This window comes from Triplophysa dalaica, chromosome 7 (assembly GCF_015846415.1).
Source record: "Triplophysa dalaica isolate WHDGS20190420 chromosome 7, ASM1584641v1, whole genome shotgun sequence".
NCBI classification, from domain to species: Eukaryota; Metazoa; Chordata; class Actinopteri; order Cypriniformes; family Nemacheilidae; genus Triplophysa; species Triplophysa dalaica.
In genome coordinates, this window is record NC_079548.1 from 4,205,498 (window position 1) to 4,227,354 (window position 21,857).

At 40.8% G+C, this 21,857-nt stretch overlaps 2 protein-coding genes across 2 annotated transcripts in view; one reads left to right on the forward strand and one right to left on the reverse strand.

The window, feature by feature from the left end:
- Positions 1-352: 352 nt before the first annotated feature.
- Positions 353-9,899, reverse strand: tfap4 (transcription factor AP-4 (activating enhancer binding protein 4)). The gene is given in 8 exon segments (XM_056753734.1): positions 353-2,835; positions 3,106-3,204; positions 3,206-3,277; positions 3,612-3,761; positions 4,402-4,575; positions 5,507-5,605; positions 6,337-6,502; positions 9,348-9,899. Coding segments are annotated over 8 exon segments (999 nt in total). The 5' UTR covers positions 9,437-9,899; the 3' UTR covers positions 353-2,685.
- Positions 9,900-12,969: 3,070 nt separating this feature from the next.
- The window catches only part of glis2b (GLIS family zinc finger 2b), a 28,955-nt gene continuing 20,067 nt past the window's right edge, over positions 12,970-21,857 (forward strand). Inside the window, exon 1 of the mRNA XM_056753409.1 lies at positions 12,970-13,696. The gene's annotated coding sequence lies outside the window, so the exon portion shown is untranslated. The remainder of the gene's footprint in view (positions 13,697-21,857) is intronic.

Here is a 21,857-nt window from a genome sequence, read left to right on the forward strand (position 1 = left end):
GGATGACTTTGACTGAATAATGAAGAAAGAACAGTAGATAAGACCACAGACTAGATGGCGACTTCCTTAAAATTGTCCTCAAATATTTGTTATTCTCAACAGATACACACATTCACCCAGCCCTCCCTTCATTATCCTGCCAATAGACTGTGTGCCATTAAAACCCACTTCAAATAGTGCCGCTACAAGTTACTCTCAGACTTAAAAATATTCTTTTGAAATGTTCACCTTTAACATAATACCGCGTCTGTTTCTAAACAACTCATTTTAAATCTTTCGATTTAAATATTAAATCGGAGAAACGCATCGCCTTAATAAAGAGAAATAAGTACACACAACAAGAAAGTTGTAAAAAACAAAGTACAAACTTTATTATTCTGTTTTTACAAAAGGCACAAGCCTCTTTTCCCCAGTTTAAAAAAAAAATACAATAGCTTCTCGACAACCAAATGGACTAACTCTCTCACATAAAGCAAAACAATGAGAACAATAATAGAAACGAAAAATAAAGAGATGACGAACGATAAAAAGAGAGATGATGAGAGACAGGACGAGTCTGGAGACGGTGGAGATGGAAAGGACCAGTGGACATGGTGTGCTTGGACAATGTGAGGGTTACACACACAGCCGTGTGGTTCAAAACACAGCGAGAAGAGCTTCGGCCGAGGAGAAGACTCTTTACAAAAACAAGAGCCGTCCCTCGTTTATACTACAGTAAGTGCTTCACGTTCATACACGAGCGTCCGTTCTCCTCGACACACCCGACCTGTGATATGTCCTCTAGAGTTCTTACAGTGATTCCTGCGAGTAGAAAATACACAACGAGAGAGAGAGACACCCTGTGGCTTCGCTAGAGGAAATGTTCAAATCTGGGAAGCGAAATGGAGATTCAATTTTTTTTCTTCCGAAAGACAAAACCGTTATTAAAGACTGAACTTAAGACCCAAGCGGACCATTTAGCTCGAATAAAAAAAGCGCGACTTCAAACGGAACGGAACGCATCGACCGACCCGATTCGACGGCGAGGTTCACAGAGCTCGCGTGCTGACAGCGCCTGTTAAATCCGAGAGAGAAAAAAGGTTTAAAAATCTGTCCAGCAGCAAAATGACTCCCTGTAATAATTCCTAAGGGATGGGGGGACCATGCACACGTTCAAATTTCAGTCAAAAAGTGATTCGCCGTTTCATCTCGCATGGCGAAAACCATTTTTACTTGCCGGTTTATGCACCGACACAGTGGTAGAATGTTCAGGAATGTTTGGAAACGTTCTCCGGGTGGGTAGCTGTGCGTGTTTGCTCTCTTCGGGGTTAGTTTAAGGCCTCTTACGTCCGCTGTGTTAAGGCAAGCCACTGGCCGCTGTTGGGCACAAGATACCCGCCCCCTGTCCCGCCAGGGGTCCGGAGAGCTTGCGGTATCGCACGGCCTCGTAAGTGTCCACGGTACTTTCATCACAAAAAAAAATCTCGGCTTACACGCCCCTTTATTGTCAAAAGACACTGATTATCTGTGGTTGGTGTATGAACGTCATACAGTCCGAGATATGGGAAGTAAAACATTCAAGCCAGCAAGTGAACCAGCGAGTGCATAGTGCGGAAGGCGAGTTACTGTAAACCTTACTACAGGCCGCACTAGTTAGGGGACAGGCTAACGTAACATTTTCCTAAAGACCAATGGCCGCCAAACACGCGAGGGACTTGAAGGGCGAGCTGTCAGGGTCTGCATAGGCTAAACCGGGTGACCACAACCCTGGTAGTGCTATTTCCACACGCTCCTAAAAAAAAAGCATACAAAACACAGGCGATACACAAACAATCGGTTAGCTTATTCCATTAAATGACAAACAACGATACAAAAAATTTGGGTGTGGCGACAGTGCCGGGCGTTTGACGTGACGGGGGCGGCGCTTCACCTGCACCAGTGTGCCTACTGGGAACCCAGCCCAGTAAAGGCGAGCGACTGTAAGTGCACAGTCCACCTCCATCCACGACGGACTTTGCGTTTCGGCGAAGTGCACACAGCACGGAGCCCCTCTGGCGATCTTCAGCACACGGATTTCGTTTGACCGACCAGCAGATCACTGGCGACGGAGAACTAGAAACGCAACTGCACCGAACGTGATGAAAGAAAAGCAACATTTCCTCTAAGGTTTCGGAAGCCGCGGTGCGGAACAGGTTCTCACAGTGATGCTTCAAGCCTCCCCAGAATAAAAAGAGGAATATGGCGTATCAGAGGGGACAGGGACGGGTAAAAGAGTTCATTTGGAGATGAGAGACTCGGGTTCCTCCAATCACAACGTTCTCCTGATATAGAAGAACAGGAAGAGATGAAACAGAGGACCGGTTCAGTCCGCCGGTCCGGTGAGGGCCTGTTAGTATTTCGTACGGCAGAGGAAACGTCACAGGAGAAGGATTAAGAGCCCGTTACATCAAAGTATGGAGAGTGCTATGGAAGTATAGTGTACTGTGGGAGTATACATGAGCACGCTTCCGTCCGAGGCGCGTTCAGTAACATTTCATTTTTTCACAATGAACCTTCAAGTCTTTCGACATTTGGGAGTCCCGTGTGAAGAGAGCGAGAGAAAGACAAGAGATAGAGTGGGTTTCTGCAGGAGGCCCATCCCCGCGCGCCCCCCTCTCCGCGTCCCCCCGTTACATGTGGAGGGGTCGGGGGGGCTGGCTGGGGCGGTTAACAGTCCTCAGACCCTTCGTTGTCAGAGGCCGTGTCGGAGTCGGCCGTGTCGGTGAGGACACGACCCGGGGTGACGATAACCGCTCTGCGCTTCTCTTCCTCGGGCACAACCATCCGTTCCTGCGTGCCTTCGATGTGCTGGATTGCCTACGGACGAACCAAAACATGACGGTGACTTTGTGATGCAACTCTTAAAGTTTATTTAGTAAAGTAGATTTTGGATATAAAGATCCAGTGCTCCCTATAAATCAGCAAAGAAGCTTTTTCTGAAAATATTTTTGCACATTTCTAATTCGATTCTACGTCTCGTCGAGTTCAAAACCACTTGACACCGGCCAAATGAAACTTCACTCTGAAGCTCTACCTACATTTTTACTTAAGAACTGAGAATTAGCGCAAAATTGTTAATCGTTTTACCTGCACAATGGTGTCCAAGTTCTGTCGTGACGTGGATGCTGTGTTGATCACGGAGGTGGGGTTACCCATGGTTACCACGGTGACGTGATGGGAAGGGGGGTGGCGGCGCGGGGGCGGGAACGATGACTGTTGCGTGATGGGTGGGTGCAGGTGGCGTGGCAGGAGAAAACATCTGAGAGATGAAGCACACATATCTTCAATCAGCAAACCTTATGATGCTTCACTTTGAAGATATCAACAAACTTTTTTTATCATCTTTTTATCATTTATCAAAGTTTCATCATTTTCATCATTTCGATCAGTGTATGATATTTTACAGAAAACAAACTTCTCGTAACTCAAATCCTCAAAAGTCAGAGGATTTTATTGTTTGCACTGTGTGTTTCACAAAAAAATGAATGATATGGTGGTAATTCTGCATCTTAAACTCTTCTAATGCCCTCTAGTGGATCAACACTTCAGCTGTAACTTAATTGTGATGTTAGAGAAATGCCGGAGCGTCTCACCAGCGGGCTGCGAGCGGGAGCCGTCTCCTTTCCCAACTGCTCCTGCTGCTGTATGCGCATCAGAGTCTGCGTTTGCACCTGCTGTTCCTGGACGTGCTGGGCGATCACCTTTAGCTTCTCAGGGTACAAGTGGGCATCCAATGAGCGGATCTGATACAAACAGAGAGTCCCATTTAGTGTACAGTATTTTACTTCATCTCAACTTATGTCTAGCAAATTTCAAAGAGCTGGATTTCATTTGCATTTCAAGTATGATGCTCTCAGGGAAGTTTGGTTCCTTCTGTGATTCCTCATTAAATACACAAAGTCTAAAGTGAGCTAATTATAGCGGGCCGCTAATGAACAGTTTGATAACAGATTACACAGACGGCAACTCTTCCACGCTGCCATGAATACAAACACGAGATCTGGCCGAGCAAAGCTCTGAGCGACAGATCAAACAGCACCCGATGAAAACTGAAGTCTCACAAACTTTGATCAACAAAAGTGACTAAAACTATTTGTCTCAGGGAGCCAGCGCTGAATGCTTTCATTATTTTTCCTTAGGAAAGCACCAATACAGAAGTTTGGCAAATGTGACAGATAATAAAGCATCTGTTCATTAAAAAAATATTAACAGCCCCAAAGTACAACTGGCCAATAGTGAAATGAATAAGTTATGTTCAATGACCCACGTTTTGCACTAAAAACGTCTTGCATAAAATGCGTTTTTTATTTTAAGATAAAAACTACATAATAATGTAATAGTGTCTAATAATATGATAAAACGATGGTTTTCATGGTTTCGTACCTGTTCCTCCAGCATCATGCGAACCGAGCGTTCTTTATCCAGCTGTTGTCGGAGTTCGATCATCTCTCGCCGGAGATCCTCCACTTTCTCCTCCTCGAGGATGTCTGGAGAGCCGATGCCCTCGTCCTTCTCCTCCGCACGCCTCCTCTTTGGGGAGGAGCCGCTGAACTCCTTCTGAGATGACAGGAAAGATCATTTGTGAGAACAGTCACGTAAAGATGCTCTGCTTTCAGTTGCTAGTGTCGAGTTCTATGAAAGTCGCTTCGGATCGGTTAAACATTCAAATTAAATGTAATATAATTTTTCAAGCTATTTTTTGAGAACACCAAAATACACCTAAATATTTTTTGTGATGGAGGCGGTGAAAATGTTGGCAAGGCAAATGAGATGTAAATAACATTAAAATAAATAAGACTTCTTTTAGACAATAAATCTAATTCAAACAACAGCTAAGCCTGTCACGATCAAGAAATTTGGCTGACGATTAATCGTCTATTAAATAATTCTGAATATGCAGATTAATCGTCTGTTCAAAGGTTTTAACATATTGCCATTCATTACAATTAATTTGGTCAATGAATAAAATATAGATACATTTAGAAACGTGAAAATTCTGTTAATAACTAATAAAATTCCCTATAGAGTAACATTAACAGAATAGAAAAAAAACTGAGACAGGAGGATGATGTCGTCTTCCTGTCAAGATGCAGCCAATCAGGAATCACTTTGGTAAAACTCACACACAAAAAGTACAAATCTGATTCAACTCAAATGATGAAGAAATATCATTTGAAGGTAACAGTGGACATTGGATGTAATATGCTGTAGCTCACCCTTGTTTTCTAAGGATTTACAATCTGACATTATTGCGATTATGTCAAATAATTGCGACGAGACGATTATTTAATAATTGCGACAGCCCCAACAACAGCAAGCACATTTGCAACAAACTTTTAGTTTTATTAACTTGCCAGCTGGTTACAGATGTCTACCAGTAATGCCCAAATGACCCAGTATCGGTCGATTAATCGTCTGGCAAATTGTATCAGTCTATTTCTAACATGCACCAGGTGCGAGTCTGGTTTCTCGGGTCAAAGATCTTCACCTGTATGTAGCGTTTGAGTTGGGTGTTCTGTTGCAGCAGCCGGGTCTTCTCCTGCTCCATTGAGAAGATGTATTCGGCCGTCTGCTGTAAGATGGCAGCCTGGAAAAGAGAGAGAGAGAGAAAGAGAGGGAGAGAGAGAGAGAAAGAGAGGGAGATCACATTACATCCTTCTGAAAGCTCAGAAATAACGGTCCACATCACTCGAGCAGCTGTGGTTACAGTGACGTGATGGATGGATGTATACATACAAGCTGCCATGTGCCGTAAAAAATTGAAAAAATACCAAAATCAAGCCAATAAAATAAACTTGAATGAAAAATAATAAAGATTGAAATGTTTATATTTTCTTGTCTCATTTACCCTCAGATGAGGCATTTCACCCCAATGTTGACTCAAGCTTTAAGCCCGTACACATCCTTTATCGAACATGAAAAATGTTTTTCAAATGTTTCCACAAAAAGGACATAAAACAAAAGTAAGAAGTCAAAATGTGCTTGACGTGAACAACTGCTGAAACAACAAACACCACCACAGAAGTGAATGGATTCAATGGCTTAAATGGTAATTGTATTGGTTTTAATGTAAACGTTCAATGGTTTTGTGTGTCTACTGGTATTGGTGGGAAGTTACTTGGCCCGACAGAATCATACTGGAATAAGACCTACGACACATTTACAGAATAAATTTGTAATGATTTAATGGTAAACAGCCATAATGCTATTTATAAAAGAAACCATTAGAATTATAGAGAAACCCATTCTCTATTTTGTCAATTATAAATCATATTCCGTGTTAAATCAGTGCAGAGTGTTGTCGAGTTTGTGACTGACCTTGCTGAGTTTCTCTCCGTCGCTGTGCGGGATGAGGGTCTTCAGAGACTGGAAGCCCGCGTTGATGCTCTGCATGCGCCGCCGTTCATTGCTGTTGGCGATCTCGCGTCGGATGCGCCGCTCCTGGTCCCGCGCCGTCTCCGGCGTGAGGGGAATGTTTGCTAAACTGTGGAGAGGGAAAAAACACTTTCACTATGCTGTCCTTAGCTGACACATTAAAACCTCCATGTACTTTATATTAAAATCTCATTCTACGATAATACCTCGCTAAAAAGCCCACGGTATTGTATTCATTTCAAAATTTGGAATGACTAACGATGACTTGGATACGTTTAACAAGCATCCGCATTTCTTTATCCTCTTATCATAACTGTTGCTTAGAGGTATGCGGTCAAATGACCTAAAAGTCCCTTTTAAAAAATAAAATAATTGTACCAGATGGATCTTGGCAAAGGTAACATCTATTTTTTTATCTAATATTCTCTATGTTAGGCCGTCTAAAATAGCATTTCATACAGCCATGTGACCACGATAATATTGATACAATTTTGCTATTGCAATAACACGATATCGATAATATTGTTACACTCCTAGCGAATACTGTTCAGATTTGCTTATTTTAGTTTGGAATTTTCTTTTCAAATTGAGACATTTAACTAAAAAAAGACCAAATTTAAGAGTTTATTTCCTTTTTTTTACTGTGCATTCCCATTAATATAAATTAAACCACAGTTGGTTTGTTTTGGTTAAAGCCATAATAACTAAAACAATACATCTAACTTAACACAATAAAAACATGATAACCTAATAAAAAACATATTTTTTTTAAACAGTATTCTCTTTTTGGAAATAAACCTTTCAAATACTCCATTTGTTCTGTCAATAAACCTAATGTCAAACAAGAATAAGCCAAGCAGCTTCAGGAGTTAAGAAATATTACGTAGAGGTCAAATAGGCTTTTTGTTGTCTATGACAACTAAAACAGCACTACCTAACTTAGTTCAACATCCCAAAAACAGCATGCAAGTAAGTGACAGAGAAACATCACAAAAACAAAAATGTTGGCATTCCTGGATGTTATCAATTTTATTTTATATCTAAACTCAAGGCTCTGGAAATGACAGCTTCTCATGAGCACAGCGGATTGGGGTGAGGAAATCAAGCCTTAATTGAACTTCCCTTCTCTGTCTGTCTGGGCATCTCACAGGGTATCTTGGGAAAGCTTTGAAAAGCCTCTCTTATCAGTACTGACTCAGCTGAACGGACAAACACAGGGAACAATTGTGCAGACACATTTGAGGCTTCCTTGCGCCCAAGCGGCTTAAAATCCAGCAAACAGATCACATGCCAAACCAAAACCACAAACAACGGCAGCCAGATCCAGAGCAGCCACCTCCGGGCATAAACACACATAAATGATAAACTAACGTTAAAATATATTTCAATGCTTTTCCATTACCACAAAGACATCATAGAATGAATCACAATTATTTACTGGATCCTCAAGTTTGAGAACAAAGGAAAAAAAATCTGCATCATAAACACATGTTGACAGGTTACACACAGACAACCAAAAAAAAAGAAGAATGTCTCTTTACAACAACATAGACTCGTAGCATAATACTTTAATAAATAGACCAAATAAAAATAATTCAACCTAACTTTTTCAAGCCTTATTGTGGAACAATTTATATGCCAAATAGAAGATAAATGTCATTTTAAGTGTATTTACAAAGTTAAATTCCTGACTTTTCAGGACGTGTATCAAGTGTTTGGATTTATTTTATCTGGAGACACTGAAATGAATTAAAAGCAAAATACATGTACACCAATTACGTATTTTGGTTTTAAAATGTACAAATATCATCATCATTATATGACATTTTCTTTACTTGTTAAGTTACGTTGTAGAAAATGTAGGGTGTTTTGGCTATAGTCTCAGCTTTTGATTCTATTTCTGTTAGATAAAGCTGATTTTGTTAGAGGTTGAAGCTTATTAAAAACAAACCACTACGCACCAAACGTAGTTCATCTGGCACCCCTAAAAACAACAGTCCCCATGATGCCCTGCGCCGATGTAATCACTGGCCCCGCCCCCGTCGACAACGGATCGCAGACGCATTGACGGGGCCTTACTTCAACAGCATACACACCCCCTTATTAAAAAACGCCAGTTATTCTTTACTAACCTTTAACTTTCTCAATACATTTAATCACGAAACACGTCAAAAACACCGAAGCAATTGAACAAAATCTCCGTACCGAACTTAAGGGGAAAACCCCGTTCGCAGATAACACGGTCCGCCATTACAACAATGCGCCTCTCGCGCTTCCTCCGTCCATGCGGCAGCAGCGACGCAGTCCAAATAACATCTGATCCGTCCTCCAATACACGCACCGATCCGTTCCCTACGTTTAACATCCGTATTAACCTTCGTACGTCGGGAACGTGAACGTATAAAGACACCGCGAAGAGTTTTAACGTTTGGCTTCGATGAGAAACAGACGACGCCAAATGCACGAGCCACAAGCATGGCCGCAGTGCCCACAATAACTTGTGCCCCGAAAACGCAGCCGAACTTCAGCCCAAACGCTTTATTTGACACGGCAGCCTCCACATTCGTACACTATAACAGTATTATGATGAAATCGGTGGACATTGTGTAACTATAAACACGCGCGAGCTCAGCAGCGTGGTGGTGTGTATGCAACCACGTGGTTTGTGTTTGTTGGAGACAAAATGCATCGATTTCCCCGAGATATTTCATCGCTAACGTTCGCCCGACAAGCCAATGGGTTGCCGCGATGCCCCGGGAGATGAATGAAACGAAAAAAATCGAGTCTCGCGCGGGTTATGTACTGTCTCGAGCCGCCGGACAGGCGCATGTACACAATAACACAGAAATCGCACCATGCATGCATGTTACTCTACTACGAGCGCAGCCGCCGCTGGCGCGCGATTAAAGGATCGCGCGCGTTGGACGCAATGGATAAAACAGGGTCTCACGTACCTGCACAAGCCCCCTATGACTTCTTTTTCGCTTTTCCTGAAATGTTGCAACGAGGGCACCTTCTGAGCTGGCACCATGAAATACTCCATGCTTCCCCTCTTCTCTCCAGCTCCGGCTCCTCGATTCTTCGCGCAATGTTATTGAGTTAAAAACAAAACACCTCGTTCTTGCCCGTTTCGCATTTAAAAAGCAGTACGGATGTCCTGGTGATTCGGGGCATGGGAGTGTGAGATGAGCGTTGAGTTGTAAAGGTTACTCTACTCCTCCAGCTGATGGGGTTCCCTCGTAGTGTGTGTATATGTGTGTGTGTGTGTGGCGCGCTAGCTCGCTCTCTTTCCCTCCCTCCTTCTGCATGGACGTGTGTGTGTGTGTGTGTTTGCAGCTGATCGGATGTCTTTCAAGGCGGGAAACAGCTGGTAGGAATCACACACAGCATTGCACTACCAAAAATCTGTCTTCCGCCGAAAATAACGACTTGCATGTAAACAAAAGACGATTGCAACATCATTTCAACATCAAACCCCTTTCTGTAGTTAAACACGTTTTTTTATTACTTGTTGTTTGATGGAAAGCGTATTGTTATGCATGCATTTAAATATTAGCCAATGCGCAATACATACATGTATAGGCATAGGACATCTCCAAAATACGTTAACAGCGTTCCTGTATGGATGCAGATCGGTCAGCGCATAGAAATATATCGTTTTTATGTCATATCTCATTTGTGCGCTGTTTTGAAGCATTGTGGCAAACATCTGCCCGTGCAGACAATGAATGATGCAATTCATGCCAAAATAAGAATGAAAATCTGTTTTACAATGCGTGCGCATTGGTTACTTTTATTATTTAAAGTAATGCGCATGTAATATTTGAGATGAATTGGAAACATGACATTGTTAATTGCGTTACGCGTGTAACGATATCGGTGTAGGTTTGTCAAACTGTTTAGCGCATCATGTAAATAGGCTTTTCGTTATCTATTGCTGGGGTGAAACATGAGGATCAGCTGACGCGCTGGCAGGGCTTCACAACAACACCGAGGGGAGAGAGAGAGAGAGAGAGAGAGAGAGAGAGAGAGGCTCAATGTGCGCACACCATTTTGGGTGCATGAAAGTTGCAGTAGGAGGAGGAACATGAGTTACCTAACCGCCTGCTCGAAGCACAAATCACACACACAGACACAAAATGGGAGCGGTCATGAAGAACCCGGAAATGTGTGTGACTGCGACTCAACCGCGTGAACGTGCACGGACGCGAGCATTCATTCAGCCTGTGACTGTGAGCAGAAATTTCACGAGTACGTTGTTGTTGCTTTTCGAGATTTTAGGTGTAACAAGTGTTTAGTGTCGCTGTGTAAGAAGGTTTAGCAATAATAATGCTAAACAATTTTATAATTCATGTATTTTATATAAATGCGATTTTATATAAATAAAAAAAGCAAAACTTAAGAAATATAATATTGAATTTATATAATATTAAACTAATGTTAGTGCGACTTGTACGGTGATTGTAATTTTCTATTATCTGTGTTTTGTTGCGTTTGTGTATAAAATGTATATTTTGTTTTTATAAATATGAAACAAATTTAATAAATGAACTAGGTGTTTTTATTATTTGTATTATTCTTTATGCATAACTAATAGATGAATAAACGCTTATTTACTGAGATTGTCTGGTTTAACAGAGCATATGTAAAGGTTTGAGCAGCTGCCCTCTAGTGGACGAATTGAGTTCATATCCAGATTGTTTGAGGACACGCAACACACCGTAACAAACTTTGTCTTGTAAATCATCTGTGCATGGGTTCTATGCAGATTAAGATATTTACAGACAGATATCTTTGAGCAATTTTGTGCTCATGGAAACAGGGCTGCTGAGTAAGAACCTATGAATGACACTGTACTAACAGTGTTTTTTTTTTCTTATAAATGCTTCTTTTAAACAATTCGGATTGGAAATGCACCAAATAAATACAACTAAACTGAATCAGAATAATTGTGTTCATAGTATGAACGACACAAAGGGTGATGCTTTCCCAGGAGGTACAAAAAGAGACGATGGGCTCTGTCTCTTCTGAATTGGAAACAGCGTTGCACTCTTTGACTTCACGGCCTAATTAATGACAAATGAAGGCCGCAATAGTCTAACTCGTATACCTGCTGAAAGAAACATCTGCAGATCAAAACATGTGAATATGCAGAATTTTAGTTAACTAAACGCCCACACCATTAATTAATCTTTGCTTATGTCATTTATAAAATTAACTAATACATCAGCCAAAAATGAACATTCTTTCATCATTTACTCGCCCGCAGGTTTTTCCCAACCTGTATACTTCTCTTTATTCTGCTGAACACAAAGGAAAATATTTGGAAGAATATCAGTTTCCAAGATCTCGTCCCCCATTGACTCCCATAGTATTTATTTCCCCTACTGTGGCAATAAATGGAGTAGGAGATCTGTTTGGTTACTGACATTCTTCAAAATATCTTCCTTTGTGTTCATCAAAGTAACGAAATTCAAACAGTTTTGAAATCTTAGGGTGAGTAAATGATTACAAAATATACATTTTTGAGTGAATTATCCCTTTAGGAAATGCTGTAAAATATATTATTTATTGTTAACAAAAGCATTGAATAACATTAACAAATAAACCCTTAAGTAAAGTGTTACCATTATATGATATGATATGATATGATATGATATGATATGATATGATATGATATGATATGATATGATATGATATGATATGATATGCTATGTTATGCTATGATATGATATTATATTAATAATATAATATAATATTGATTTATTATATTATTATTTTAATTATATTATATTATTGTATTATATTATATTTTTGTATTATATTATTATATTTATAATATAATATTGATTTATTATATTATTATTTTAATTATATTTTATTAAATTATATTACATTATATTATATTAATAATATAATATTGATTTATTATACTATTATTTTAATTATATTTGATTAAATTATATAACATTATATTATATTAATAATATAATATTTATTTATTATATTATTATTTTAATTATTTTTTATTAAATTATATTACATTATATTGTATTAATAATATAATATTGATTTATTATACTATTATTTTAATTATATTTTATTAAATTATATTGCATTATATTATATTAATAATATAATATTGATTTATTATACTATTATTTTAATTATATTTATTATATTATATAATCTTATATCATATTATATTAATTTATTATATTGTATTGTATTAGATTATCTGAACTGTAATGCAGAATTTCTATTGCATTTATATTAGAGTATTTAACAGGTTCCTTAAAAAATGCTGGACTCTAAACAGAGGAATAAAAATATATTCTGAATTTTAAAAAATTACAATTTTCTCATCATAGTGGACAAAAATGAATTGACTATGAAGTCCAAGGAAAGGGTTTAAGGTAGGTAATGTTTACTAAAGCGTTGGCCATGTAAAGCTTTATTACCATGCCAATAAAATATCTTTGGAGAGCCGGAGGGAGGGAGAGATGTTTGGACGGCAGCCCAGGACGGCCCTCCTCAATGCTTGACGGGGCGGAGCAGCGGACATGCGCTGAGCTGGCAGACTCAGATCGCCTCCGCTCGCTCGCTGCGCCCGAGGAGAGGAGACACGGACAGTCTCGCGTCCGGGGTGCTGGAGAGCCACCTCGCCACTCACTGTCTCCAACGACAACATTCAGGCCCCAGGACAGGAGAGAAGCTTGACCAAACCCGAAACTAGAGACACAACCCGGACACGAAGCGCGAAAAGGGGACGTCTCCTCTCCATCGCCTTTGCGCACGACGACCCATTAAAAGCCCCTCTGGACCAGCGTCGCCAGCAAGCGATGCAGCCTGACGACAAGACAACGGTCACCGTGATCCACTGCGATGCGTTTTCGCTTGTTTTGCTTAAATATTAACCTATCGTTTCGGGCTCGGTTATAACAACACGGACACTGTTTTAGTATTGACACGCATTCAACGGGTTTCTGCTTCATGAGAATTCTCCTCATGGCCTGAAACTGACATAAACTATTTATCAGTCTGGATCGACGCGTTGTGTTCATTTCATGTATTTTATAACGCTGTCATGTTTATACCGACAATGGTCTGACGGTTTCAGACTGCTTTAGATTATTCTGGTGACAGTGTCTTATAGATCCTTCTGCACATACAATCTGGCGGGCCTTCCTCTACACTGACACTTCTTTTGCAACCGAAGGGAACTGGATCAAGTATTTCCCCTGGAAAGTTTAAGGTGGAGACCGGCGCTTGCCCGCAACATATCCAGGAGGATTTTCCGAAGGTAAGTCAGTCTAATGAACTCTGATGCAACCTCGCATCTTTGATCTCAGGCACGGTGCCATGCCAGATTTGGGGAGATTTGCGTCAACACAAGCATGCATACTTAGTTGTGTCCATTGAGCTCATTTCGGGTAGCAAAAAGACCTATTTTTGGAGAACGGGTTCTAGGGTCTTGTCCGGGTGCCTCCGTTGAATGAGAAACTGTATTAAAGATCTGAAAGTTGGACCCAGGATCATGTGATATCTGTTGTTGTTTGTTTGTTCGGCTTATCTTATTCCAGACGCTTTTCAATCACAGATGCAGATAAAATCTCTGGGGAGGGATTCACAGATTAGACATCAATAACCAAAATGAGGAAATGTCACATCTATTAGTAAGTAAGTTAGTGTTAGCGGTCATCATCATCATCCAATTAGGCAATTCCAGTGTCCCCTTGCTTAATTGTGAGCACATTGTGATGTGGTTTGGAACAGAGCCCGCCCTCATTGGCTGTTACACATGGGGCCATTGATAAAGACGACGACGGCCAACGGAGAGAGAAGCATCTCACACCGGGGGTCTAAACACTCGCTGGATGATTGTGTGCCGGGTGGATGGTTTGAATTTGCAGACCGCCCGCTACCTGCCATACATGTTTACACCTTAGGCGGTTGCTGGAGTTTCCTGAAGGCGAAATAGCCGGTTGTAATTTTAGTGAGATGTGAAGTTTGGACATGTTGACCTTTTGGGAGAACCGCTCTCTCCATAGCCCATCTGCTTTTGTAAACGGCGTGGAGCTTTCAAACTCTGTCATGAACGTGTTCAGGTCATATCCTACCAAAAACGGTCAATTATGACATTTAACATTAATTTCACATTTAGACACTGCATGCAATCGATGTTTGTTGAAATCATTGGTGTTAACTCATGGAAATGACCCCGAAGTGACCCAAACTGAGCAGATGTCTTCTTAAAGCTCAGTGTGTCGAAATCCAGGCCTGGCCAGATAATGTCAATCTCGTGCTCTTGTGTGTGTGTGTGTGTGTGCACAGCTTTCTGCCTTATGCTCCTCTACAAACATCTCATATTATTGCCGTAAGTCTTGGGTTTACCGTACGTCCTCCTCCAGCTGTGCGTGCTGGCGTTGACTTGTGTTTGTGAAGCTATAGTTCCGTCTTTTTTACGATTTGCCCGAAAGAGACAGCGCAGCAAAAGCGCAGCTTAAAGTAAGAGAAATCGGAGAGGACTTTGGCGTAGTTTGGCGAGGGGTCTGGCTAGTGAATATGCTGTTTGTTCCACTCTATGCTCAGAACGGTTTGCCAAATATGACCCACCCTGAAGTGCCTCTGTGAATTCATTCCCATTATGCTCGCTAATGCACAGTGACTACACAGGGGCCCCGTCCACTAAAACGGGGACAAACCAGGAGGAGAAATACACGGAGACACATGACACAACACGTTGTTTTCTTTTTGTAGGCTAAACATCAGCGGAAGACCAAAGAAGTGCATTTTACATTTATTCACTAAGCAGCGGACAGTAAGCGTGGTCTACAAAGTGTGTGCAAGTAGATTTAGTGTTATAGCTAGGGAAAGATGCAGATGGGACATAGTCACCAAAAATACGATCTATTAATGCAAGGAATGATGCGTTTGGATAAAATGCGCTTCAATAAAAGGACGAAACGTACGGATAAGAATCATAACAGGGTCATAAAAATTGTTTACACTACTTACACTTTGTGTACAGTATGAGCAACTTGGCTAGACATAAATGATTAGAATGATTTGGGTAAATAATGACTGAATTTTCATATAACCGTATTGCCTTTTTATGTTTATTATAGGTTTTCTTTGGTTTAATGAAGTATCAACCTTTTATACAGTCTATGGTATCAACTAAGTCTCAGTCGTTTCTTCTGAAACTGCTTGGGAGAAATGAAACAAAGACAAATGCGACAATTGTGTAAATCCATGAAGAGTATGAGGTGTAAATGAATGTAGATCTTAGAGGTCAAATAATCTGGATTTGGGTCAATTTGATGAGAAATGTTTGAGTTCATATTGCGATCTTCAATAATATTTATATTTGATTGTAGACTTTACAAATCTGAGCTCAGTTTGACACATTGTTGACATCTCTTTTGAAAGTAACGGAGACATTGATTTGGGAAATTTCTGACTCGTTTTATTAATATGAGATGCGGATTTAAGACAGAATGTCAATTTACCCTCATTTCATCTCATTGATGTTGAAATAATTTTTGTTTTCTGTATTTGTCTTTCTTATGGATTATCAGTCGTGCGTTTGTTAAACCAGTTATCATATTTGGAACGAAATAAAAAAATTGACATGCATAGAAATGAATGCATATGAATTCTGCAGTGACGAAAACAAATGATCAGTGTCCACATCGCATATCAGTTCGCTTTAGTCATTCTCTAGTTCTGCTTCATGAAATGCATTCTGGGAAGTTTCCATGAATGCTGGACAACTTTCTTTCTTTATACAAATGTAGGCACAATTCAAGCATTCAAGCAAAGCTTTCTAAGATCACGGCAGTCATTAAGCGTACCCAATGGTGGTGTATTTTTGCAGCGAGAGCTGCTGATATGAGGCGGTGAGTCACACAGCTCAGTGAAGCCAGGCTCTCTCGCTGGGTTTGGACCATGCATTCTTCTGCAGTTAAACTGCAACCACTAATCACAGCGTGGCCTCACCATTTCCTCTTGGAACGCTTCGCTCCTGTCCTCCCTGCTGCGCTTACCCTGGTCCCGCCCCGGCCCGAGGACCCTCTCGCCCCCGCCCCGGCACCTTCACGGGACACCAGAGGAAGGTTTACGCCAACCGTCCGTGCGCCTCCGGGCTGCCAATGGCTTGAGATCTGAGCGCAACCTCTCCAAAGTCAACACAGACGGAGAGCGCTCGCGTACCTCCCTCTTCTATTTCTCACCGCGTCTTTCATTAAGCCGCAAGCTTTGAGAACGGGAGAAAGGACTAAAAGTGAAAAAGCTGTCATTATATTTCCACATCAAACACTCATGATAGAAACACAACCAAGATTACTTTCATTAAATGCCTGAAAATAGTTTAGTACGGTGGTTCTTAAACATTTTCCTTTCTTAAACCCCTTTGTGTAGAGTGCATTGCGGTCCCCCCCACCAAAAAATGACATAATCGTAAACTTAGAATTTTTAACCAAAGACATATTCAGTTAAACTGTACAATGCCGAAACATGAATTCATATTTTCTGATGTTTGATTGCATAACATTTATGATACATTTCTATACCACCCATCTGTGGTCCCCCTGGACTCATCTTGGGCCCCCCCAGGGAGCCACGGCCACCAGTTTGATAACCACTGTTTTAGTAAACACATAAAGTTAGTTGTTTTATTTATAAGGTCATCATTTAATCCCCCTCATGTGGTTGTCAACCTGTTTGCGATTTTTTCTTTAGTGGAGATATTTTGAGAAATGTCTCAGTGATTTTTGTGTTCATCCAACACAAAATCCCTAGGTTACCAACATTCTCCAAAATATCATCTTTTGTGTTCTCAAGCATATGTCCCAGACATTAAAAACCCCAAACTGCCAACCACAAACAGTACACCAAATGAACTACAAGAGGACCAACATCAGCGTTTGCTTCCTGCATGGAGACTTTCAGGGTCACATCACCACGATTGTTTTCAACTGTAATCCGTATAACGAATCGCATCGAGCTAAAGTCTCCAGCAGTGAAACCAAGAGCGCAGATGGTTTTTATTATTATATAAATGCAAAGCCAATAGCCTTGGTCTCCCAGTACACAACACAATAAATGAATATGACTGGAGTAAGAGCGTTTATATGAAGAGAAATGTGAGGGACAGGGTGGGCGAGGAGTTTCAGAGACAGAAACACGACGCTCTGGGTTTGGCTCCTGTCTGGGCATATTCATTCCTGTCAGCGTGCAAGAGAGACTGCCTCCTTCTTTCCATGGTCTCCTGTTCCCCAGAGTTCCTCTCAGGAGATGAAGCTGAGCATTTGTACGGTTCTGCATCATTATATAAAGTTGCACTCGTATCTTTGTTAACTTTGGCACATAAAGGTCAGGCTGTTGAATGGGAATGTTCGGTACTTTCTGTCAATTCTACAGTGAATTGTAACCTCGTTCTAATCTGAACTCTACCCTGAAGAGCAGGACGTGTTTTAGTAGTTTTGTAGCTGAAGATTGCATTAATTCCCAGTGAAAAGGCTTTTAACTCTGTTTATGAGAAATCGACCCAATTTCTTTGTTTAAAGAGACTGTTCGGCCAAAAGTAAAAATTGTGTCATCATTTATTCACGCTAACGTGTTTGTAAACCTGTATGTGATATTTGGTGAAATGTATTCACGCAATGGAAGCCAATGTCGTTTGGTTATAAACATTCTTCAAAATATCTTCTGTTGTGTTCTGAAACTCATTCAGGTTTGACATGACACCAGGGTGAGTAAATGATGAAATAATTTTAATTTTTGGGTCGACTATCCCTTTATTATGTTCCTGGTCATATTGTGCGCGATTCATGGGTCATGTTATTCGATACCGATTAAAAATCAAATACACTCTAAAAGCATCTACTTTCTATCAATATCACAATATTAAATGCATCAGACCACAAACATTCCAGACAAAGTGTCTTTGATAAACGTTCTCCAGCCTCTGAAACATTCGTAGTTTTCTTTCCAAACTGTCTGTGCGTCTGTCACACCAAGATTAACTTCCCTACATTTTCCGATCTTTTGCTGTACACGTCTCGTCCCATCTCTCACCCTCCCTGTCTCTCTACCTCTGTGTCTGATGTTTGCTCGCTCTCACGGAGACAGAAGATGAAAGGACCCCCGTGTTTGGGAGGAGCCCGTCGCTCAGCTGAGCTAAGTCAAAGAAACGACAGAGGCGGCGAGGGAGAGCGAGAGATAAAGGGTGAAGCGAGGGAAAAAAGAAATCCTGTCATGTTGACCTTGTCTGGCTGCCAGGCATCGGAGGGGGGCAGGTATTGAGAGGAGGGCGGTCTTGCTTTGAGAAAACAGGCGCCCCGTGTGAGGGGACCGAGAGAACACAGATACACAGTGAGGTTGGCAGATACACAAAAGAAAAGAAAAGCACAAAGAAATGTGTGTGTGTGTTTCTATACATTGTCCTCACAAGGATGTGGACCACAAGGACATTGTGGGGTCTGCCGATTAATTATTAATCAAAATAAATGATGCTTATTATGTGGATACAATATACAGTTTGTACAGAATAAAAGACATCATTGTCTATGGAAAGTTCCCAAAATGAATAAAAACAAACGTGTGTGTATTTGTGTGCGTGTGTGTGCAGGTAGAAGACTTAAAAGCATGCACATATCCACCAATGTTTCCTCAGGTCTTAAAAATAATATTTACTTATAAAAAGAACCCTAAATGGGAAGTTGATTATCCTAATTTTACCAAATAAATAAAAAAATTCTTAAAGAAGTTTACTTAAGAAAATACACTGGATATATTCTCATTTTTATCATAGAATGTTTCCTTTAAAGGAATAGTTCATCCCAAAAAGGAAAAATCTGTCATCATTTACTCACCCTCAGGTTGTTTCAGACCCGTATACATGTTCCAATGAACACAGAGAAAGATATTTGGAAGAATGTTAACAATTTTCAGTTCTGGGACATCACCCATTACCATAGTAGGAAAATAATATTGTATATGCTTTTCTGTTGGACGAACAGTGAGATATTTTGAAGAATTTAGGAAAACAAATCCTTCTTGGGCCTTTGACCACCATTTAATCCTTTTTAATATGGTAGTCAATGATGTCCCAGAACTGAAAATGACAAAGATTCTTCCAAATATCTTTCTGTGTGTTTATCTGAACATTTTATACAGGTTTGAAATAACATGAGTGTGAGTAAATGATGACAGAATTTTCATTTTTTGGTGAACTATCTGCACTTTGTCTTGATAAAATCTGCTAGCGCTTTAAAATAAAATCGTTATTTGATCTATTTTATTATCAAAAGTATTAGCTGTTATTCGAAGACACAAAATATGTTCAGAATCGCTTCTAACATAGATTGATCTTGTTTTAGTCCTCATGAAATTAAAATTGAATATTTGTTGTCTTTTAGAATGAATATGTTTGCCTTAAGGATAAACCAGTGCAAATGAAAACATTGACCGAATGAATTCACATTCAAACGTTACCGACTCTCACTTCCACCAAAATTGGTCCGCGATTTTGAAGACATCACTCTGCACTTCACCGAAAAATATTTCTGGCCAATTGTAATTTCTCTGGAATCTAGAATCTCAAAATCGCAGGAGCCATTCAATATGTCCCGCCCTAACTTCCTGTTTTAGAGGAAATGATGTCAATGCATCGAACAAATCTGGATTACAAGAGACTGCGGTGGGTCTTTAAGGATACTTTATAATTTTTCAATATTTACACATCATAGTCCTACCAGGGTCCTTTCGATAAATATCCCCCCACACACTTTTAGGGAACTCAGGGTTCTAGCGGTCATGGTCAGCATGTATTTATAGGGTTGAGTAGCTTCCGGGTTTAAAGGTCCCTGGCATTTTTATAGTTTTACATAATATAAACACATCATTGCATGTCTGGTTTAACATCACCTCATCTTGCCGACTATTCGCGTTTCAACATCTTCCCGTTGTCTTCCAATTGCCGTGTGTTTTGGTCTCACAAGCTATACGCCCACCAGGCTCTCGCTCCATCTCCTGGAGCTCAGGCAGGTGCCCGTCAAAATACCACAAGCAAAGTGTGAAGCTGATCCAATAAAACTGCCCAAGGCGCTCTATCAGGTGAAGCACAATGATGTTGACACCACAGAGACCCCCAGAGGTGAAGAACCACATCTCTTATTACAGCAGATTTGACTTGCAACGCTTTTCCCATGCACCTAAGAGCACACGCCTTGGGCTTTTCTTTTAAACTAAAAGTTCGTTCTCATGTGCCACTGCCATTAGATCCGGATCCAGGAAAACTGCATGTGTAAAGACGGCCCCTCCGGAAATGTGAAGTACACCTACTGCGACCAATGCTGGCGTGAGTTTTACGCCTCTTATTAAACCAAGAGTCCCTTGAATATACGAGGGCCTCCATGCAGAGGCGACGCTGAACTGCGACTCTGAAATATGGCAGAGGGTTTCCATGAGCCCGTAAACTCTCGTAAATCTGCGGCTGTGTGGGATAGAATGCCAGACCCTCTCTAAACGCCGAGACATTTGCCACCCCACCCAATGGCCAAAGTTCTTAGACAGCCCCCAGAGAAACTCACAGGCATTCTCGCTGACCTCACCCGCAGAGGTTCCAGTCGCTTTGTTTTTGACAGACGCATTATATTGCATGTCAAAACAGGCCGTGGATTATGATTTAATTGCACGCACAGGAATGTCGTGTTTGTGTAGGCAGGATCCACGCACGCTCTCCCGGCTGAGAGTGGAAGAAGTGAGCGTATGTTCCAGGGATTTCGCCAGGTGCCTATCCCCCGGAATTCCTGGGGTGACCTCGTGTGCCTCGGGGAGGGGGGGAGGAGGCCTCGGCGGATCTGTGGAACAATCAGCTAAAATATACACAAACACGACCCTAAACTGACTCTCTCTGGTTTAGTCCAAGAACTATAGATGGGTCACATTGAACTTTTTGGTGGGGATGAAGAGAACATGTTAGCATGAACGTATTTGGTTCTTGATAATACTGTACATGCATTGCTTTCTCAAGAAGCTAAAGGGAACTGTTTTGGGTTTGGATCTATTGAAAATTAATGGATTGGATCGACTGAAATTCCTCCCCTTTTGAAAAGAACTGCTGGTTTTGTATGTTTTGATGCTGGTTTGCGCTGGTTTAAACTGGTCATGTGCTGGTTTAAGCTGGCCATGGGGTGGTCCATAGCTGGTTTAAGATGGTCAAACCAGCATCAAAACATAATTTACCCAGCATATGCTGATTTTATATGTTTTAATGCTGGTTTGCTGGTTTAAGCTGGCCATGTGCTGGTCCATAGCTGGTTCAAAATGGTCAAACATACCTAACCCATCATGGTGGTTTGGTATGTTTTGATGCTGGTTCAGGTGTTTGTTTTTCACCTTCTGTGAGTTTGTGCCTCTGCGAGATTACATTCCTGTCTGTTTAGATGCCTTGAGAT